Source organism: Anopheles bellator, chromosome 2, assembly GCF_943735745.2.
Source record: "Anopheles bellator chromosome 2, idAnoBellAS_SP24_06.2, whole genome shotgun sequence".
NCBI lineage: Eukaryota > Metazoa > Arthropoda > Insecta > Diptera > Culicidae > Anopheles > Anopheles bellator.
Genome location: NC_071286.1, coordinates 6338006 through 6361542, shown reverse-complemented (window position 1 = coordinate 6361542; position 23537 = coordinate 6338006). Strand labels below are relative to the sequence as shown.

General features: G+C 49.6%; 1 protein-coding gene across 1 annotated transcript; it reads right to left on the bottom strand.

Moving 5' to 3' along the window:
- Positions 1-1330: 1330 nt before the first annotated feature.
- Positions 1331-22366, bottom strand: LOC131211435 (baculoviral IAP repeat-containing protein 6). The gene is made up of 22 exons (XM_058204891.1): positions 22189-22366; positions 19322-22100; positions 18979-19205; positions 18643-18864; positions 18093-18317; positions 16958-17483; positions 14090-16882; positions 13626-14006; positions 13372-13542; positions 12475-13332; positions 11694-12387; positions 11381-11624; positions 10404-10661; positions 6690-10358; positions 6402-6568; positions 5567-6328; positions 5285-5527; positions 5032-5209; positions 4763-4946; positions 4443-4687; positions 2668-4350; positions 1331-2588 (listed from the first exon to the last, which is right to left on the bottom strand). Exons 1-21 carry the CDS (start codon positions 22364-22366, stop codon positions 2672-2674), a joined length of 16683 nt encoding a protein of 5560 aa, XP_058060874.1. The 3' UTR covers positions 1331-2588; positions 2668-2671.
- Between the last annotated feature and the right edge of the window lie 1171 nt (positions 22367-23537).

Genomic DNA, 23537 nt, shown 5'->3' with positions numbered 1-23537 from the left:
TCCGTAATACTCACAGGAAAGGTTTCGGAAACCCTCAGGTAGTATGTTATAAATATTAATTATTACGTCCTCCTACCGCGCGGTCATCCCAGCGGCGGACGATACTGGCCGCCATTTGCAATCCGCCTAAAACGCCGATTGCCAATGCCAGGTGGTTTACGTGTGCCAACAATTTGGCACTGAATTTACGAGCTGCCGAATCGCCGACAGCCAGTACTCTAAATTTAAATTTAACAATTTAAATTCAAATTATTCCACCGCACGCGCATGGTTGGGACGTGTTTCAAAGTGTAGAAAATGGTTCTATCGACCTCCTACTACGCCATTTCAATAAAATACTGTATATCAACGGATGCCACAGCGTCCAAACGGTCCCAGCCATCTATCACCGTTGCACCGTTGCACGGAATAGAAATGAATCTCTTCGATACCTTCCTCGTGTAAAACTGTCGGTGAGAAATGGTAAAAGCAAAACTTTTCATACACTAACGTGCCCAAGATCACCGACATTGCACCTTAAAGAGACAGAATTGCAAGCTTAAATTCTGCACGCGACAAGTTCCACTTCACCTATCGAGCTATAGGACTAGATTTGAACATGATCGTCATCGCAACATCCTACGCAAGGGGCCGATGTTGTTTGCTACGGAGCGTGTGGACTGACAAAAGTTTTCTATCGAATCGCTTAGATTTTCATCTTCGTGTCTCGAATCAAAAGCAGATTATTCCGAATTATGTCGGTGTACTTGACATTGAAAGTGAAAATAGATTCGAAACGTTGCGGTTTTCAGGAAAACTGTTTGCTCCCGTGCAACAACGGGTATTCCGAAGTGTTTTCGACAGTTCGAAGAAGGGTAACGTTGTACGCAGTTCGTTTTAGACTAAAGTGTGCTGACCGCCGTTGTTATGTTAATCATCAGAGTTAAACCTTAATCAAACAAACGTAAGACCATATCTTTGTTTATCTTTGCAGTTCATAAAGACCTACCAAACGGTGCAACATGGTGGTAATAACGCTTTTAAAAGACTAAACAACTTTTTAGACATTTACTCAGGCTGGCCGATGCTAACCGCAAATTCCAAAGTTCGTCCTACTTCATCAACCGACATCACCATGGCGGTGACTGGCCACGTAAAACCAACAGTAATAACCGTGTCAACCGACACGCTTTAGTGCTTGATAGCTTGCAAGCGCAGATACGTTTTTCGTACGTATTTTTTATTTTTTCGGAGCGTAGGCGAATACAATGGAGAAAGGGACCACTGCAATGGACCAAACTCGTACAAGTAAGGCGATTTTATGTTTATTACATTTATTAGTTTTTCTTGCTTGATTTTTTTGTATTTATCTTTCTTTTTTCAAGTACCTACACATCATATAATTTATTTACGTTCGCGAGTGCGCGTCGTCGCCATAGGTTGCATTGATTAGTTCCGAGTGATAGACCAAACTTGGGCCCAAATACAGGGCAATCCACCGGTCTCACTTGATGGAGAGCAGGCACGATTACAATTTGTATACTGCTCCGCATACTCGTAGAAATTAGTTTATAGTCTTCCTTTCCGATCTCACTATTCCCTGAAGAACTCGTGCTACCTAATCTTCCCATTGAAACGGTCGACCAGTCTCAGAATACCACAGGATTCCGCGTTGACTGAATGGGGTGGCGAAGGAAATATGTGAGAAGCAAGAACCAACTCCCGAACGGTAGGCAGTATGCATGTGCGACAATTACAACATAAGAACAGTCATAGCAGTGTTAAATAATCTATACTTAAATTTTCGATAGCCCGAAGAGCACGAAAAATAATTTTCATATCCTTCATACGTTGGCAATACTGCTTCTCATTGCCTCAAGAACAGAACAAATCTTTTGTCACCTGGTACTCTAAAACAAATGTCTTCTATCTTTTCGTTACGAAACTCAGATAAGTTGATAATTTAAAGTTTATCGATTCAGGCGAATACTAAGATACTAAGAAAACAAAGCAAACACTAATCGTCGCAAACGTAACTTAAGCCAAAGTATATTAAACGTTCTTGTTCTTAAAACAAATTAGACAGAGGAGGACGTGTCGTATGTTGCTTCTATTTTTCTCATTCGTTCTATCTTCCTCTCATTTCCTTCTCTTCCTTTCGTTCTCTCTTGCTCTTTATCCCTTTCGCTGGTGCTAACTTAACGTAAAAGATCAATGGAATTTTCGTACAGCGATACAAACGCTTACCATTCAAATAGACTTGTGCTCGTGTTTCGTTCTTCCGTATGGCTTTGACATGGTCCTCAATAATTATATTTTCATTCCTAACATTATGTCCATGCACTCCGACGGTGATGTATAGAACCTTACTCCAATCTCAACGAGCAAAACATCAATCCAAAACTGATATCACAATGTGGCACACTGCACAGTCGCTCACTACCCGGCGCAGGGATAAATAGGTAAAAGAAGCTAGACACGAGGGATGGAAGTAATTTCGTTTTTGCGGTTGCTAACGGCTATTCTTGACGGTTGGGAACACTGATGAATCCATTTTAATGTTCACGTTTCTCTGCACTAATTTCCTGCATCCTTCTGTCAACCGTTTGCTAGTTTAAGGACAGAATGAACGAAAACTTCAAATGGAAATGATTTACTACCACCGTAGTAGTAGTCTACACTACTTACCATACTAAACCGCCATCTCATCGAGCGATAGGTCTCCATCGTCGTCTAGTGACTCGTGCACACTGCTACCAAGGGTTGGTTTTTCATGGGCACTGGTAATGCTACTAATGTCGTCCCCCGTACCGGGCGGCAGTATATTGGAGCCGTTTGTTTCCTCGGACAGTCCACCGGTGACGGCAGTTGACTCACTGCTGTCGCCCGATCCCGACACGCCGGACACAACGCTGCTGCTGGCACTGGACGACTCGCTGCAGTCAGCTCCTGAAATCGCTGTAGCTGTCGTGACGGCTCCCAGATCGGTCTCCGTATCCTTGGAATGAACACAAAAGTCTGCTGCAACGGCTACTGCGATGGCATCTTCGAGCATTTCGTTGGGAAAATCAACATCACTGCCACCACGCAGCACTGTCACACTGCTGGGGTCAGCAAAAGAGTTTGTCTCGTTGGAAGAATCTTCCGTTCCTGCGCTGTTCTCGTTTGCACCATCGGCGGCTGGTGGTATGTGGGTTGAGGCGCTTGCGGTGTGGGAAGCAGACGAAGACGCCGAAGACGACGACGAAGACGATGAGGACGATGAGGAGGACGATGACGTCGACGAGGAAGATGATGAAGAGGACGTGGACGATGAAGATGAACGCGAAGCAGATGTCGACGACGAAGAAGAGATGCACGGAGGGAATGAAGATGGCACCGGTCCACCGTATGCGCTAGTGCTCAGAACCGAAGCGGTGGTCGCTACCATCGTCGACGCAGTGTTTGTCGGAGCTACACCTCCGCCGGTTGCCGGTGTCGCCGGTGGTGTTGCGTAACTTGTGTTTCCCGCACGGAATGGATAATCCGCGTCCTCCAGTCCTTCCGGTGGCGTGAGTTTGGCAAGCTCCTCGCGTAACTGTCGATACTGACGACGCAATACCATCACATTGAACGATATCGCACGACCGGTGCGCTCGTTTTGTAACGTATTACTAAGCTCGGCAATCCACTCCTCAATTTGGACGCATATTTCATTTCGTTTCAACCAGAAGTGCGTGTGAATAACCTCCCGGAAGGCCGGACACGGATGGCGCAGCTGCTCGAGCATCGCGAACCTTACGCACGCTTGGTAGATGTTGCTATTGTACTCTCGACTGCTGTGCGTTCCCGTCGGTGTACCGCGGCTACGCTCGAAACCGGGCTCGTTGAAGTACGGTTCCGGTACCAAAATGAGGCTCTGGATCGAGACCAGAACCTGCAAGAAGCTGGACGTGTGGGCGTTCCATTTTTCCTCAGGCCGACCGTGCCAAGTGTTCAGCACCGACAAGCAAACTTTGCCGTCGTTGTATAGGTTCGGATTGAAACGCACTGTATTGCGCCCGGTAGTCTCAAGGTTGATCATCATCGGCGAGTTAGGATAGTCCGGTGGGAAGTAAACGTCAAACTCGAAGCACCCGTTGGCGTACGGTGTTTCGGCAGGGCCTGTAATAAGCACCTTCATGATGTCCAATCGATCGGTGTCACACCGTACGAACACTGAGCTGCTGTACGAAAGAGGCAAGCTGGTAGACAGGGTTACGGTTTCCTGAGCTAACCGCTTCACTCGCCCAGGGTGGCCACGATCTCCCGCCATCCGAACATTCGTTTCGAAGTGGTGAGATATCGTGAAACGGTATCCATTCTCCGATTCGGCAATCATCTCGTAGGTATCTGAGGGAAACAGTTAACAAAACAGTGTGTCAACATAAATGATTTAAAGTCTCTTCTATTGAACAATGACGGGTAGTCCATCTTTTCCTTACCAAACTGTAACGCCTTCATTATTTCCATGTACTTTTCCTCTACAGATTTGGCGAGCGGCCTCGAAATCGTCTGCTTTTCTTCTTCGTCAACCACACTGGCTGTATCGGTGTTGGTGGCATTCTGCACCAACAGCGATGTATCCTGTATGTCCGGTATCAGTAGCGCCAAACCCTCGTCGTCACCGTCATCCAGACTGACGATAATTTTTTGAGTTTGCCCCTTAAGGTTTGATTTTTTGTTCACTCTAAAACACGAATGGCGAAAAGGATGACTTAATGAACGACTCTTCAAACGTCAATTCCGCAATCGATAGACTCACTTTAGCCGACTGGCGTACGTATCGACGCAAGCCTTCATGTTTGACAGCAATCCTGCGATAGACATTTTGCCCTCGTTCGCATTCTTGTTCACCAATAGCGTAGCGAGCTGGCTGGAAAGTGAAACAGCGCGCAGCAGTTGCAAAATTGCACGATACAACGGAATGTGACGCGTTATGTCGAGAACTGTAAAGAGAAATTTGTTGCAAGTACATGACAGAGAACTCCAATACGTTTCACTATGTGCCCATTGCCAGCCCTGCCTGCTCACCGGAATCATTACGCAAGTAGTAGCTGAGTGCTGGAATGAGACAGCTTTGTTGCAAAAGATCCAAGAATATCGGTGGCAGTTCCGTCAACGATTCGCTGCAGTCCCTAAAATTCAGATGATCATCGCTACCCAAGCTTGTCGGATATTTGTCGCCAGGGTTGATATAGCTCGATAATACCTGCGCGTCAAATCAACAAGGGACGTTATTGGAATACGATCGGCGAAGTGGAATTCTCTAATTGATGTTACCTACCTGTAAAAGCACTGTAACGTGTTCTTCTTCACTCTTCTGACGAAGTAACGCTTGTTCCACGTTCCATGATTGCTGTGTTGAACCAGTGCCGAAACCGGTTCCCTTCGCCCAGTACATGTGACCCTTGTCGTCGGAATTCAACTGTTCTTCGTTGCTGTTACCAGCTGCAACCGATGCAGCAGGTTTTCCCTGGCTCACTCCATTAGCGGCGGTGACTCCTGCACAAAGTCCCGTGACAGGGCTCTGAGCCATTTCGTAAACATACAAAACCATCATCAATACACAGTGCCAAGATTTGAGATCATTCGCGTTACTTACGTTGTCTGCAGTCCCGCTCCCAGAAACGCGACCACCGGTGTTGTTGTGATGAGTGAAAATACTGAGACAGTTCAGCACCAGATGGATTGCGCCAACCTCGATCACCATTCGGCGCAAAAGCACCCCATCATCAGTGGTAAGCGGCGAGCTGTCCAGTAGCTGGCGGAACACCTCGAATGGTAGCGTAGGTAGCGAAGATGACAACGCCAAGCTGTAGATTTCGTTGCCCTCACCGTCACCCGTAACACCGAGGATCAGTCGGAGCAGACATTGGGCCCGAACCGTGTCGGTCAATAGTACCTCCGAGTAAGCCGGAAGCTTCAGAAACAGTGCAAATGCCGCCAGCGAATGTTGCGGGATAGCTGAGATGCACTGTGCTTTCGGGGTTGATTCCGCGGTGATGTCATCCAGATCTTCGTAGATTTCGTCCATCTGTTCGAGCTTAACCCACTCACTACCGATAGCGCCTCCACCGCCACCAGCCGGACTGCGATCTTTGTCTCCGTAATGGGAGCTACTTTTCGGCATCTCCGGATAAACCGTTGGCAGATAGTGTGCCAGCAGCGACAGACCGCCGCGGCTGGAGAAAATTTGTAGTGGCGACGCTTGCGGCAGGAATTCGGTTGCACGCACCATAGCGGCGGCCCCTCCACCTACGGAAGACGAAGCCACTGATGGATCGCCACAGCATGTTTCGGTCGACGGTGGTTTATTTTTCGTATCAATCTAAGGATAGAATATCAAAATAACATGAGTCATCACGAATGCCTTATCGATAAATCAGTTAAAAGCTGCCTACCAGATTCAAATTGATACATGGTGTTGAGAGAGATATTCCGGCCGATTTGAGCATGGTCAAAAGCTGTGCAATAGTTGTGTCGGTTGTGATGATCACTTCCGGGACGGAGGTGTGCGTCAGGAACATTCCATCCTGGGCCGATATCTTGGAGTCGTGCATTTTCAACTCTGCAACGAAAATGCACGTACGAATATAAATGTTTTATGATTAAAAGACAAAAAGTTTTTTCTATAACTTTATATATATATCTCTTTCTTTCTTTCTCTCTTCCTATACTCAAACACTTACTGTACATTGTTATCACATCCTTCCGTCGCATGGTCGCTGCCTGATTCTTCGCCTCTTTAAGTCGTTTATCCTTTGCCGTCACACCAGCCGCCACGCTGAGGTACTCAAGTCCAATTCCCAGCTCCCAAAGATCCCGCCGTGCACCATCGCTAGCTGCCGCTCCTCCGGATGATCCACTGCTACCTCCGCTCGAAGTGGCGGCTGTTATCGGTTGCGCCGTCACAGCAGCTGAACCACTAGCGCCAAGGATGGACAACTCACTAGCAACGCCAGCAACCGAGGAACTAACCGAAGCGGCCGGCATTGGGCCACTGCCAACAACATTTCCTCCTACCGTTGTTGGAACTGCCGCCGGTGGCACTACCGTTGTCAGTAACGGCTGGTAGACGGTGGCCGCGCAGTGATCCAAAATGTCTTGACATTTGGCGTTCGTGCTCAACTGGAATAGCTTCAGGTGTGCATTCGGACGCTTGGACGGGTGGTTACTGATGGCATTGTAAAGACTTTCGCCTCCCGCAGCACCAGTTCCTCCCGGGCCAACGATATCCTTGCTCTGTTGCAACGGCAAATCACTCCGCACGGCAACCATAATTTTTTCACTTTCAAGCAAAATTTGCAACACCAATCGGCGCGTAAAACCAGAAATACAGCTTCTCGGCAGAATGCTGGAACTCAGCGAAGCGCTGCTGGGACTATCTACCGTAGCATCAACTGTGCTGCCACTTCCTTCTGGAAGATTGGCTTTGGGATCCGACTTGCGTATCACCGCTATCAGGCTGATCGTGAACATTTCCTGGTTCGCCGGATGGCACGTTGTTACGCGCGATAGAAACTTGATGAAGCACTCCTCGAGCTCGAGACAAGACTGGGTGGTGATCGTGCGGGTCACGTTCGCCATTTGGCTGTTACACAGCAGCATCAGCAGCGGTTCCCAGAACTTGGAACCTTCGTAACTACCTAACCAATCGCGCATATGACCTTCAGAGCAGACGGTCGTGAAAAAGGCAAGAATTTCTGTCACCTTCTGAATGTTCACCATCGGATACGATTGCACTGTCGAAGCTTTCGTGTCGGATCCTGCGGCTGCTTCTCCTTCGCCCCATTTGTCGGCATCGGTGAGACAACCGTCTGGAGTGGTAGCGGCAGACGCAGAAGTTCGTTGCACTTTTTCGGGCCTCACATGAGCTGACGATCCTCCACTACACCAACGTTGTCGAGATTGAACACTTTCGCGTGCCCGTCGACAAAACTCAAGGACAACAGAAATCAACAACTTAGGCAACCCGGAGTCGATTAGTTGCTGAACGGCCAGAGGTGACTGGCACGCCATCGCGATTGTTGAAAGCTGGGTACGCGATAGATTGAGACGCTCGATGTTCTCGATCACCAGGTGGCTATACCATTCGCTAGTGTCCGATTCCTCTTGCTTGCTGTCATCTGTTCGACGTTCGCCATCCTTCCGGTCGTCCGATATCGAGGCGGTTAGATCGGTGGACAAGTTTGGCACTAGTACCCCGAGCCGCCGGAGCAACACCGTGAAGAACTCGGGACGTACACAGCACACGGAGCAAAGCAGCGCATCGATCGCTCGCTTCAGTGGGCCATCGTAATCGAGGTCCCGAGCCCACCCGTACAGTACCGCGAACAGATCGCGCGTAATCATGTCGCTTAGGTTCGGCAACAGATCGGTAGCATAAACCTGCCACAAAATCGCAGCCAGGCAGCGAATGAAACCACTGTAGGGATTGGTTGCGTGCAGGGCGAGGCGCCTATTGACCGCGTCATTCTGCCGGTAGCGCTCGTACAGCGTACGAATCCACTCCAACATAGCCTGCAATCGATCACCGGTGTAGTCGTTCTGGATCGTGCACAGCTGGTACAGCAAATCCGAGATCGAATCGTTGCACAGCTGGAACGTCTGAGGGATGCTCTGGCGCAGTAGATTGTTTATTAGTGCCAGGCCGAACTCGCGACTGTGAAGCCCGAGCTTCAGCAATACCGTCTCCAGGTTCTGCAGCGTATCGTTGGGACTGTTAGGTGCAATGTTAAGCAATGCACAGCATGCTTCCATGAATCCTCCGACCTCGCTCGCCGCGCCAATTACTCGGCTAGCTAGCTGATGATCACAGTAGTATATGGTCACGCTGAAGCACTGCGTCAGCACGCGCAGCCATCCGAGACTGGCGCGGGATGCTGGTACTCCTCCACCAAGTCGATCGTCAACACCTCCTGCCGCAAAACCATCGTAACCACCGAAACCTCCGGAATTTGCTGCCGCGGCGACGGTTGCAGAACCACCGCCGAACATATCGTTACATGGTTTGAGACCTCCACCAGTTCCCAGTGCTCCATAATCCCAAACACCTAATGCACCGGTGCCTGCTCCATTGCTGCCCGCACTGGCCATTCCTCCACCGAGCGGTACTTCGCCAAAGGTGGTCGTTCCGAGGATTGCTATTTGCGTCAGACCAATGTTCATAGCATCGCGAGGTCGATACAGCCGTATGATCACACTTGTTGCAATTTCAGGCTGAGCGAAGCGCAACCGAATGCACGTCATGCCAACGGTCGAGATGGGTTGCGTTATCGGAATGGGCCCCAAAATGCTGTCGCGTGTGATTTCGATCGCCACAGCCGACGGACAGGAAGCAAGTGTGGAAAGATGCGGCTGCAGTTGCACCTCCTTCAGCAGGACAGCAGTGGGTAGGGTGATCGTAAGATCAACGTGCGGTTCATTTGGATAAAAGAGATAGCTCCAGGCGGGATTACGGGCTCGTCGGTGGGACGCAATTGGAGTCTGAATGAGCACGTCGGCCGCTTGAGCGGACTGGTTGTCGGTCGTGATCGTGCAGTACGGTGCAAAGTTGATCAAACCTTCCTCATTGCGTGCCGTCGGTACGATCGGAGCACTTTTCTTCGATGAACTTCCGCTACCGGAACCACCAACTCCGCTGGTGCCACCACCACCCATGGAAAAGTAGCCTGATCCGGAACCACCGGGGCCAGTCGACGATTTTGAAAGGCGCTGCATGATCATCGATACGAGGCTAGGCTGAGTGTTGATCAGTGCCCGGTTACTCCACACCAAGCTTTCACACAGCACCTGAATGCCGCCAAGATCAGTAAATACAGCAACGGCGGACGGTGTTTCGAGCACTTTAAGAATGTACCACAGGAATGGCTCGTAGAGGTGCAATTTGGGCATCGCGTGTCGTACGGCACTCGTTGCTTCGCTGAGGAACTCGAAGAGCGGTTTAACTACCAGCTCATGCTGAGATGCAGTTCGACTGAGGTACAGTAGTAGTTGAAAGAGTGCATCAGCAACGGTACATAGTTCCGGCAGAGTATTTCGGCCACTTTTGCCAGCTCCAACACCACCAGCGCTGCTGCTCCCAACACCTTCACCATAGATCGCGGAAGATGACAGCAGCATTGTGAGAGAAGAGTGCGTACATTGGGAGAGGGCAGTCAACAGCCGCGTCATCGTTGGTTGATGCTGCAGAACCGTGTCCGCAAAGCAGCGCACCCGCGGAGCCTGACTACTCGTCGACCCTCCACCGCCGGTGTTTTGTTGCTCCGCTTTGATTTCATCCGTTTGGCTTTCGCTGGAAGTGTTCAAGTTATCGAAACCTACAACACCGCCACTGCTTGTACCGTCCGCCAAGGGTGCTTCGAACAGTTCGTACATTTCCTGGTAAAAAGATGAATCGACACCTGAAGATGACGGCGGTGGCGTAGGTTCATTACTGGTTGGTCGTTGATTTTTCACGTTCACCAGCATCGACGAAAGTTTAAGCATATCGACCAGCAGAGTTCCATCGGTAACCGTTTTCCCTGCCCGACCATTCTCCGCACCGAGCACGGACGCAAATAGGTTGCCGAAGCGCAACATACTGCTTGAATTGTTCATCTCGACGGCCTTCTGACAGTATAATTTGTCCACATTTACGATGCTGTCGTATACCAAGTGGGCTGTAAAGAGAAAACACAATTAATCAAGATATAACAAAATCTTGCTCACATCTTTCATGCATCAAATCAGTCCACCAATACAGTTTGAAAAAATGAAACGTTATTTTAACTTTGCCTCCGAAAACATTACAAGGAATCTAACTTCTTCTTCATACTGTTGCTTCGTTGCTAGCCTCATCAGTCACAACATTGACTCTCCGGTGCTTCTCTCATCACTCAACATTTCTGCGCCCTCGAGAGCTTTACGGAACTACTCGTTTCTGACAGTGCCAACGCAGGCGACCAGATTTGGTCAGTTTAGTCCTATAAATTTCATGTCCGCTAGGTTTAATGAGGTATACCGTTATTTCGAGTTTTACCTATCAGTAAGCGTGTTTCGTCAGTGCATTCGTTTGGTCCCGTTTACGTGTGATTTGGGATCTCCATATGTATAGTTTTAAGGGAATCCTGTACGGAATCTTAATTATTCTTCTATTAAGCCTGATGGCCCGTAGGACGATTCAAATAAATAACAAATAAGAAATACCAAGAAACACATGGCTCTGAATAAATGAGGGGTTCTGTTAAAAAAATGCTTGAACTTTTGACCCCCTTTGGGCCAAACAACAACAGTATGTACAATTTCCGATTTCATCATCATACTTTTTTCAGTTTAGATACCTTTCGTCTATTCATGTAAATGAGGAACAATATTTAAACTTTAGTTATGTACTACTTACAGACACATTCCACGAAGCTTACTGCCATGCCGTGATCTTCCTTGTCGTACGTGAAATTGAGCAACTGCTTGATCAATTGACTTTGCGCGTCAATGGGGCCTTTCTGCTTAAAAATGGCCCCACTAAACTGTACCAGGTTGAGCGTTACCTTCATCAATGCTAGTTTCAACTGGTCCTTCACGTGGCAACGCACCTCCAACCATATGAACAGCTCCATGAGCAGCTTGCAAACTGTTGGTCCAGCCTAAATGAGCCGTGGACGAAAGGTAGTTGAAAGCACCGAACGCTTTAGAGTAGAAAGCACCGAACTTACATAGCGATTGTTGCCAGAATCAACCGTCCCCAGTTGAAGATCTTCGCCGCTGAAGAAACGTAGTAGCATCGTTTCGAAAAGCTCGTCCCGTACGATTAGATTTCCCATCCTGCGGAAGTGGTTGTCGCTGCTGGTGGAGTTGGTTTCCAGACAGTCGGCCTCGAAGTGTGGCTTGCACGCCAATATCAGACACTGAAACCCGAGGCACCAGGCACGCAGCTTGACGCTCGGATGAGTAGCCAGCGCTTTTATTAGCCCATGGACAGCGCGATCGCCGAATGGTATTTTCGGAAAAGAGTAAGGATTCAGGCCAGCACCACTGCTACCCGGTAAATGCTCCAGTGTTTCACCGTTCAATGTGAGCCACAACTGCAAAACCTTTTCCAGGTTAAGCCACGAATCAATCTGAGGCAGATCGGATAATATTTTGTCAAACACCTCTGTCAGCATGGCGTTTGTCTCAAACCCTTGCAAATATTCCGGCCCAGACCAAGCTTCCACGATGGGCTCAGGCCACGGCGGCAGCGAGTCCAAGGGTTGAGAACTGGTGGCCTGGCCGCACGGTTCTTGCATCATCGCCACGTGGCTCGAGATCAAATTGAAAGCCGCCCGCGTTGTAAGTCTGCGTAACACAATCTCCACGTTAGTGTCAAGCCCCATTTCCAGCCGGGCATCCATGGCCGACGACACAGTCCTATAACATCCATTCATTAACCATTAGCTCAGTAATTTCATTAAACAAATTAATAGAACCATTATTTACTACTGCTCATATACTCACTTGTTAGTAAAAGTTAATTTGCCGGCCGACGAGGAGAAAGCACTGCTGTCCCGCTTAAGGAAACGCTTTTCACGTGTCGACAGTATGTCGTCGATAACCATTTCCTCCATTTCCTGATCGTCGCACTCGACCACAGACGGCAGCTGGTTCTTCACCGCATCCGCGTAGCTCAAGTCTACCGTCACATGGTGCGAGGTGCTTAGTGGATGCTGTTGTTGCTGCTTATAGGACGGCACTTCTACCGGAGGCCGCATTGCAGGAAGAAAGGCTCCTCCGGCTGCGAGCGGATTTGATGCACAGCCATTACCATTCATTGCATCATCACCTGATGATTCGGAAGAATCATTTTCTTCGTCCTTGAAGCTTTTATCGGCTTCCAGCACGTCCTGCAGCAGGCAGGTAATAGCATGAACGGCCCACGGCTGATGCGGATTCTCCCACACCGCGATGCGAACCAGTTGAAGCAACTGATTGGTGGTAATAATCTTGGAAAGCTGCATTGACGGCCTGCAAGCCATAACAAGGCGAGCAATAATTTTGCACGTAATGAGAAACAAATCCATGTTGCAGGTAAAGTCCATGCTCAGGAGCAGCCCGATGAGTCCGCGAATCACCACGATAATGTTACCGATTTTCATTGCTTTCAGCCCCCTATCGAAGGGTGTATCACCATCGCTGCCAGTTCCGTCATTACCTCCCATTGCACCTACATCGTGAGATGAATCTTTCGACAAACGCTCAGCAGCTACATCGATGAACTTTGCCGTCCGCTTGGACACTACCGGAGCACTACTAGTGCCGCTAGCACTGGCCCCGGTGGTGACAGTAGACGTCGACACGTTAACAGTAGATCCACCACTGGCAGTGGAAGTCACGATTGGAGCCATGATGAATGACGACGATAGTTGTTCGTTGGTGCTGTGGAGCGGTGGGATCGGCTTCTCCTCGATCACTTTCATTTTGCTGATTTCGTTGAAGTAATCGCCGAAACTTTGCTTCATACTGACGGTCAGTTTTTTAAGTTGATTTTCTTGCTGCTTCAAAGCCATTTCCAACTTTGACGCGGTACTTACTGCAAATGGCAAAACACAAAAGTTATATACATGTTTCAACATCCGCCAGTACCCCATCTCGCGCGAAAATCGCACCACTTACCAGAGAGTGCATTGTATTGCTTGTTGGATTGCAGAAGCCGCTTTTTAAACGTACGCGTCAACGTGCGCAATCCACTGTTGTTGATGTTCATACGAGCCTTCACCATATCCGTTTCACCGGACATAAAGTCCCAACGTAAATTGCTTTGATCCTTCCGACCGTCTGACCCATCATCTAAACAGACCGACAGAAAGAGAAGTATCCAGCCGAGCAGATTCAAGTCTGTATTGCACCAGATGCTTAATCCGGAGGCGCCTGTCGTGGCGAGCGGGGCCAATAGTGTCGCCAAACTTCGAAGAACCGCATCAATCACAGTTGTTCGGCATCGCCCCAGGGCAATACTTCTGCGACCCAGGTAAGTCAGCAAAAGGAACACGCTGATAGAAAGACCAAAATTCCATGTTAAGAACCAAGTGTGAGACAAAGTAATTATTAGTGAGAAAGAAGCAAACAGACTTACCGATCCTGGGGAAAGATGCGATCATTTTGCGAGGAATACAACGTAAGAAACTTGTCCGCCAAAAAGTCACCCCACCACGGCTCGAAGCAACACATTCGCACCAGCATTGAGCAGGTGGCAAGCTGGAGATGCGCCTCTCCAGCGATGACCATTGTGTCGAAAAGCAAATTGCACATTTCTTGATCGATCTTCTGATGTTGCTGCTGTTGTTGAGTGCCACATCCTGCTGCTGACGTTTGGCTACCGTAGGTCGTGATGAGTTGCAACACAACTTCGATTAAACACTCGCTTATGATGCGCAGCTTGTCGGTGTAGATCGAGCTAAAGTCTGACCCGGGTAGTTGCAGTGGTGCCGGTTGTGTTGGGAGCGATAATTGTGCCAACAGCGGTTCGTGCTCGGGTCCGATTGACGGACGGATGCGGTCGATTACCCGTCGAATAACATTCAGCTGATGCTGGAAACCGATGCATTCATCGTAGGCCTCTGTTACCTTGGCATACTCATGTGAACTACTACTCCCTCCAGCACCATACGCACCGCCGCTCCATCCATACGAGTCTCCGTGATGACCGCACGAAGCATTATCCCTGATGCGATTCAGGAAAGCTTGCATGTGTGCGATGTTCGACGCATTGCTATTGAGGTACGGTATCAGCAGATCCATCAACTTATTACTGGCCAAGCAATAGCGACAGTGAACGTCGTCGTACAACGCTTTCAGGATCTGCAGTTGACAAACGAGATTCGTTTTCTTCCCCTGCAGACACTTCATAACTGGATCAGCATACGCTTCACGCTCCAAGATCACAATGTGCCCGTAGAATGAGCCCATCGGTATGCGGCAACGGGTTGCCGACATTCCGTATCGTCCAGTGATTGTGATTTTCAGATAACGACATATCGGAGGCGGCTGCAGATCACTCAACACTAGCGTCCGAGCTTGAATATCCTGCGAAACTGCTAGCCTCACGCTGTCCGCTTCTTCCTCAAAGCACCAGATGTCGAGTGAAAGTGATGCAAGATCGGCACACGCCGGAATGATCACGTCCGTCAGCATGACAGGAGCTCCGAAATCGAGCGTTACGTACCTTATCGCACCCGAGTGCATCCGCTCGACGACAATCACCTGTTTCGGGGGGCTACTTAGGAGCTTATGCCACGGCAATGCAACCACCGCTGCAGGTGCGGCGTCATTGGCTGGCGTGTCTGACGGTGTCACCGTGCTTTCCTCCTGTAACACAGCTTCGAACTGTTTTTTAATTTTATTGCCAGATGACGACGATGACGGTGATGCAGACGAGGACGATGCGTGAGGTTCTACGGGATCAGCATGATGGCACGCAGTGGCCGACGTAAAGGAAACAACCTTCGATCGAGGGACAGCCCCAGATGCGGTGGAGTGTGGAACGGGACTGATAGTCATGGTGGTCCCTTCGATTTCGAAGTCACCACAATCTCCCATTAGATCCTGATCTATAATCTCGCTAATCGAGATTCCGGCAGCCGGTTCTGGTGAGGATGGAGCAGTCTCTACTGTCGATATAAACTGTAGCTCCGGTAGCTTCTCATCGAGCACCCCGACATCGAGGAACGGGGTAGTTTTCGTCACAAGCACTGTCGATGGTGTCGTGTTAGAGGCGGATTTCATTTTGTGCTTCTTAAGCGCAGAGTAAAAGATCTTATCAACCAGCACGTTCTTCATGTTATTCATCATATCGTCGTCAATGTTTTCCTTCTCGTCATCGCCTAAGAAAATTTTCAAAGTTTTCGGCATCCCATTCCCCAGGCTGTTGGACGCGGGCGGAGGTGGAAGGCTAGAGAAGATGATCTGACTACCGACTCCAGTTCCCGTTCCGCCATGCTGGCCGCCACCTCCCTTAGTGACGTAGATGAATCCGCCAGGTGAATCCCCATTGGGTGGGATCTCTACTTTTTCAAGTGAATATTCATCGATCAAAATGTTGGCCGCCGCTGACGAAGAAACTGCATTGTTGCTAGCGGCACCGCTATTGCCACTACTACCACCACCCCCAAATCCATTCATGGTAGTGGAGTTTGTGCTACTCGTGGCATTAGCTGTAGTTGTGATGGTGTGGCCATTGGCGTCAATATTCTCCACGCGTGTTGCATCCGATGTAGCACTGCACGCGTAATGCAATGGTTGCACCTCTAGCAAACCCATAAAGTGCGTCCCGATGCCACGGCTCCGCAGCTGATCTGGTAAACACCTCAGTTCCGCGCCATCGGCAAAGCACAGCAGACGCAAATCAATTGCCGATGGTCCACCGCCGGCAGCCAATAGCGATCCAGTTCCATTTCCAGTGCCTGTACCCTTGTTCGCAGTGCATCCGCCTCCACCAGGACACGGACCGTTGCCGCTGGCATTGTTCACACCGATTCCACCACCGGCACCAGCCCCTGCGGCACAGCTGAACGTTGCGAAAGCCCCTCCGCACGCACCAGCGCCGTAGCGGGCCTCCAATGGGTGGGCGTCGAACACTTCGGAATCAAACGGAGCACCGTGAAGGCCGAAACGTGTTCGTAGCAGTGCAACCAAAGGGTTGTTACGGTTGCGCAACTCTTCGGCCACGGATTTCAGCAACCAGAGGCACCGGTTCGCCACGGAACGATGGTTCTCGGATGAGGTGGTACCGGAAATCAGCAGCGCGAACCAACGCAGGGCACCGGAATGATTAGAGTTGACTACCTCTGGCAGGCAAGCTTCGATGGCCAAATGCAACGACTGCTCGAAGGAACTGCATGCATTTTTATCGACCATGTTTTGTGCACCACTGTTGGAGGAGAAAATTATTAACACGTGAAATGGTGTCCTGCGAAAGTCTACGTAATCTGCCATCGACACTTACTCCAACGCTAGCGATAGAAATTTGACACACTTATGAGCGATGCTTCGGTTCGCTAACACTATGCAGTGTCGAATGGCTGGCTCGAGGTATCGCTCGATAATCTGGACACACTCCGTTTGTTGAACGTTTAAATCAGGCGATGCCACATCGCGCACCTCCGTCGGATTGGCACGCTTAGCGAATGGATTTTTCGGGTAGCGATAACGCATAAGGCGGATGGTGACGATCCAAATCAGAATGTCCAGTGCCAAATGCTGCCGCATCGTGACAGTGTTTTCGCCGAGCACCCGAGGACCGTGCCGAATCGAGTCCGCATCAGACTCTTTGCCGATTCCATCTTTATTGCCGCCATCGGTCGTGCTTGCACTCTCCAGGTGGTCATGGTGTTGGTTCAGCAACTTCAAAAGATTTTCTAGCAGTATGTTCGAGTCCAGCATTGCTTGCCGCTGGAAGCGTTCGTTCTCGAGCTTCTGCACATGACTGGTGGCGCGTACGGTGATGGAAATCTCGTTCAACCAATCACATCCTAAAATGAAAGACACCGATGCGATAACGACAAACCATTATCATGAGTGTTGGGTCGAAGACTATTTTGCATAGTGAAAAATATGTTAACAAATTTAAAACTCAAACAACAATTAAGAAATCAAGTAACCAAATCCCATCCCAACATTAGAATGCAACTTTGAATATAAACAGGGTAAAGTAACAGAACCTAAAAAACAAATAGTATAAAACACACTAGCGCATTTGGGAAGGTGACAAGGTTGCCAATTGAACTCCAGCAATGCAATAACCATCCGAATCTATTGGTGCCTTCAACATGCCTATTATTATATCAAAGCAGGATCCAACGAAGCGAGAAGAATCGAATAATGAGTAATAGTCCTAAAAATTTTAATGTTTAAATTAAAGTGTATTAAGGTTGTAATGTTCAAACTAATCGGATTGTAAATTAAAACCACACTGCGGCCTCCCATGAACGAGCCGAGGCTTCACATACACCAGAGCTCGTCAAACCTACATCCATAACCACGAAATGGTTTGTGAGCTACAAGACTACGTACGAGAAATAATCGAACCAAAGAAAGAAGGAACATAAAACGGAATGGAAAAAGCAACCAACAAACATTACCTATATAGAAATCGTTTTTACGTGTCTTGCCATTGACGGACGAGCCGCCAGCAGTGTCGGTGAAAAACGAGACACTTCCATCCTTGCCCACAGCACCGGTACCACTACAAACACCGCTGCCACCACCGCCGCCGGCACCACCTCCAGTGGCGTGTGCGTTATGCGCGGAGATGTTCGCGAACGACGTTAGCAATATGCTTGTAATACCCTTCTTACGCACCGGGACTGCACGACGGACAGGAAGCGTCCGGAAAAACACAGAGCCGACGCAAATAGTGAAGTTCCACCATACCACCGTTGGCCGTCGGGTTGGGCGATAGTTTTTTACGATTTTTTGTTTATTCAAAAAAGAAAGGTTGAGTATTGAAGGCAAAGCGTAATTAGCATTATTTAGGTCATAACAATTGTTACGGAAAGAACACTGGACGGTAGCGAATGTGATGTTCGATCTTGGCACTGGTGGAACTTAATGATGCCAAACATTTTTGTTGTAAGTAGCAGCCTACATAATTTCAACCCCACAGAACTTGTCTGTCTCTGCCATACTTACCTCGGGTTTTGCTCTGCCCATCTTTCGACAGATCGGTCATCGTCTTAATGTGTAACAGATAGTTGCGACCCTTCGATTTCAGAAGCTTCGGGCTTATCAGAGTTACGCATCCACCCTGCTCACTCAGGTCCATGCAGGAAGCGAGCTCGATCGGGCCGACAACGATTTCGGCATTCCGCGCCTGCAGATACTCTTCGCTCAGCACAGGGTTCTCGATGAAATCTGAAAGCGAAACAGTCAAACCAGAACATCCCAACCAGGGCGCCCAGCATGGATTGGTGTAAGTCCTCGTCAAACAGAGCATCGTTCGTCGCCGAACTTCGATACGACGCCTACTTTTACCCTCACCGGCACCGATGTTGAAGTTGATCGACTCGTCCACGCGGTTGATGGATTGCGTTTTGCGCCGGGTGCACAGTCCCATTGACTTTTGTTTCAGCAGCGTCACCTGTATGGCGGGCGAGTTGGCACAGGGTTGATAAAGTGAAAACTTGAAGTCGATGTGACCGAGAGAGGTACACTTGGGCAGGTTCAGTTCTATTAGATGCTCATCCCACGTCGCCCTGTGAAATGAAATGAATGTATTGAAAGTGAATGCAAAAGGCCATCAGGTTGTGTGGATGTGTGATAATGATGAAATGTAAAGGACATTTGGTTGAGCAGAAAACAACACACTTACGCATCGTTGTGCAGTCGCCAGGTTTTCGTCAGATGCGTGTCATCTCCCGGACGCAGATGCTGCGGATGGCGCCTCTGCTTTTGCGCCTGTTCCAGCTCACTCCAGCAAGCGGGCATTTCGGCCGAATAAGGTGTCAACATTTCGCTAAACAGCGTCAACGAGTGCAGAACTTTTAGGTTCTCAATGTCACCCGCGTCCTTGCGGAATGCCAGCAACCATTGTAAGCAGGCACCACCGCCATACGTAGTAGAGGCGTGCTGATGATCGCCCGACCCGCTCACTGATTTTGCACCCGTCGGATTGGTCGCTCCACCTGAGGGGTAACCTGTCGAAGACGCACTGCCCGCCGTGGACTTGTCATAGTCCGCCATCGTAGAAGCGCCAGCTACACGACCATCGACCATTGTGACACCATCACCATAGCCCGCTTTGGATGTTCCTCCCATCGTCACGAGCTGGTCGCCACTGAGCTCATCCCCAACGCGTCCTGCCGTTACTGCTGGTATCGAAGCCAAAATTTCTTCATCTCGCTCGTCACTCGAATCGGCGTCCAGATCGTAGAATGAGTAGAAATGCAAACACCCTTTCACTGTGCACCCACATAGTCGCTCAAGGCTCTTGCAGTATGTTGCCGAAACGAACTGATCGTCCTTGACGGATGCTTCCGACAGGATCGACAGAGTTTTGAGCGAGACGATGCGCAGCTTACCGTCGGCGCACGTCATAACGAAGATGCCTTGCTCTGTTTCCGGCCCCCCAAAATGGCGCCCCGTGCCGTCACACTTTGGTAGCATCGTGATCTCAAGCGGGCTCTGGTCGCGCTCCAAACACTTCACGAGCGGATCGTCACCACGCACCAGTCCGTCTTCGTTAAGAAAGTAAAGGTAAAGGATTGCATGCCAGCGCGATACTGAATCAGCCCGGTCGTCTTCTCCCTCTTCGAAGCAAGTGTCCGCATTTAGCTTCAGCACAACCAACAGGAAGCGATTGTCGCTAGACGGAACCGTGTCTGAGATATAGTATCGATCGTGCGAATCAACAAATGCCGGGGGCAGCTCAATGTACTGCAACGGCACACAGCAGATTCCAAGCTCGTCGGCCACACCTCCTCCACCGTCGCCGCTTCCGTTATCCGCGCCTCCTTCTCCTGCACCCGTGCCTTTCGTCCCTGCCGCAAAGGTGCCGTTGGCAGTTGGTGCTGATCCCGCGGTAGCATCGAGAGCATCGGTCAGCGAGGTGGAAGGAAGTGCCATTATTACGCTGTCATTATCGCTATCACATTCAGCTGCACCACTCTCGCCGCCACCTACCGCAACAGCGTGAAGCTTCTTTTTACTGTTTAAGATTTCATGTTCCGCCTGTATCAATTCCTGGAGCATCATCCGCTCGGTTGAGTGTTTCATCCTTTCGTCTTCAACACTCTCCAGAATCGTGGTAAGGTTCGATTTCTTCACATTATTGCCGCCGCCCATCAAACCACCGACACCAAAGAACGTTTTTGGGCACACTGTCGGTGAAACGGTACCGGATTCATCGTCGACCACCGGATCCTCGATGTTGTACACGATGAGCAGCAATGTCGTTTCCGGCTCGTGTGCCTTCTCATCCGTTTTCGGTATCTCCTGCTCTGCCTCCTCCTCATCTAGCGGTTCCGTGCTATTGACACGCACGGCCGCCACAATCTTGGTGCCGAGCATTTTGGGTTTCAACGAAAGTGACGCCCGCCTAAGCAGCAACGCACCGCTTCCAAGAGGCGATCGGACGAAGTAAGTGGCCAACGCAGTCAGTTCAATACCGTTGATCGCCGCCTGTGGGCTGATGGTGGTCGTAGTAAGTATATCCGGGTGCAATCGCACTTGCAACTCGTGCACCTTCGTCAACTGCCTTTCGATGTTCCACAACGTAATGTCGCCGGCCGGATTTCCAGTGCAGAAAACGGTGCCACGATCGCCGGCAGATACGAGAGCAAAGCCTTCCGTGGCCACGGCCGGGCTCGTCGCGTACGTTACCGCGAGTGGTACGTTCTGCGTGAACTCACCCTTCACGAATGGACAGTCAGGCGAATGGCGTTCGTGCTCACTCCACGGTTCGTCCGTTTTCTCCCAGCATACCAGACACACGGTACAAGTAAAGCACATCGCCCGGTCTTTGTTACCATTCTCACCCGGCTGATGATAGAAGCCGGCTTGCGCCATCTGGTCTGGCAGCACCCATTTGTAGTCCATATGGGGCCACTCTTCGAACGTTTGGCGACGAGCCGCCTCTGAATACATCTGAAATCGCTGCACATTGTTGGTAGACTTGGCGCTTACTCGGGCCCCTTCCAGCAGATCAGTTAATCGTTCGTTAATAGCGGACGCGATTGCCATCGCCGGGACGTGACGGTCGAGCCGCTTCAACTGTATCACCACCCCACTGGCAACCATCCGCAGCGATGAGTGTGGGAGCTCCAAGCACACCGTTTCCCACTTTTGCGCCTTGATTCCGCGCCGGGAGTGGGCCTGCGTTTCGCAGATCTTCTGCATCAACTCGTTGGTCACATCACTCATGTTCTCCAAACCATGCTGTTCGAGGTTCTGCAAACACTGCAAAAACAACACCGCCTCAGAGAGGAGCAGCTCGAGCCGGACACGATCGTCGGTCTGCGAGATCGGTGCCTGCAGAATTGTATCGAGCAGCAAGACTCCGTTGTAGTCTCCTCGCATCGAAATGTTGCGACCATTCCAAATCAGTATTTTGTCTTGTGTCGGCAGGTAACGGCAGCGAACTGCGCTGGTATCTGTGTGGAGTGGCATAAAAAGCGACGGAAGAGTTAACATAAAACAGGAATCGCATGAAAAAATATCGATCTCACAAAGAACGCTTGCCTGATATTCGGTAGGTTTGCAGTATAACGCCGGAATTGACATCCAACAACTTCACTTCGCCATTGCTCGCGATCACGAGGATAACATTCAGCAACGGATGGTACACAATGGATCTGGATTCTGTGTCCACGTTCAGATACCCGTCCTCCTTTAGCCATTGATCGTCAATGTTTGCCATGATCTTTGTCACTTTCTCGATTCAAGGTTTTCAGTACGAGCGGCGTAGTTCTTATGGCCAAATTTATTTTCAGTGCTTTCGTTGGCCACACGGTGCCCTGGCGTCAGTGCCAAACGATCTTTGGCGGTGTCGTGTTCAACAAGCTTTGCTTAACTAGGAGATCCTGTGGTGAACCAAAAATTTGAAGGAAATGCCGGAAACAGTCAGCGTGAATCATAGCTTACTAAATCACAACGCTTGGTTTCATACTAATTTTCACCAACTTATTTCTACAGCCTACGAGATAACCTCCTCGCATCGTTTCTGTCGTGTGGATCATCTGTCAAAACTGACATCTCCTATATCTCGCTATCTCTTTCATCAGATTCTTCAACCTTAAACACAATGGTTCTTTTTCGCTCAAAGCGCTGCGCTCCGATGGCCGACGTTCGCCCAAAGAACCTCTTATCTTTCTCTTCTTCCACGCCGTGCCCCTCCGCTAGCGACTGGACGACGCACTCGAGGCCCGAGACCAACTCGATTTTCAACAACTGTTCTTCCACGCCCCGTAGCGAATCGTTTCTTTTCTACACTTTAGCGTGCAACGGGCAGCGATAATCATGATAGCTTGCCGCAATCTAATCAGCAACCACACCGAAAAGTCCCTACGTTTCAATTTAATTGCACTTACACATGTTATGAGACAGTTCAGGAAGTCCTCGATAAACGGTTTTCCTCCTGTACCGATGGAGTACAAATCGAGAGCAACAAGACACGGCGATGCTCCCTGTCGTTAGTTTGGCCGCGACTGCAAACCAAGCACGAAAGAAAATTGCTGCTACTGGTCGTTCGTCGTGTTTTCCTATTTTTCTGCTCAGCCAACAGGCTTGGCCTAGCGGTGATTAAAACACAAACTTTTCGCAAATTTTGTACACGGAAGAACTTTTCCAAAAGAACAGGAAAGAAAATAAGTGAACCTCCGAGACACAAATTTTAGCTGTGTGATGTCTGGTCTGTCTCTCGTACCGTTTTACCGACTTTTTACCGAAACACATTCCCTAGCTCTTTCTCTTTCGCAGGCCGTGGTTCGCCACATCTGTTTCTCGTGCTCTTTTCATCTCTACCTGTCAGTTCTCGCCCGTTCCTGTACGATATGTCTGGCTCACTCGCTCTTCCGCCAGTTTTTTTGTTT

Coding starts and splice junctions, on each gene's coding strand:
- LOC131211435 (XM_058204891.1), bottom strand. CDS start 22,366: ATGGCAAACATTGACGATCAATGGCTAAAGGAGGACGGGTATCTGAAC. Junction 10,662..11,380: donor AAGCTTCGTGGAATGTGTCT/GTAAGTAGTACA, acceptor TTCTCTTTACAG/CCCACTTGGTATACGACAGC. Junction 10,359..10,403: donor GCCACCGCCGTCATCTTCAG/GTGTCGATTCAT, acceptor AACTGTTCGAAG/CACCCTTGGCGGACGGTACA.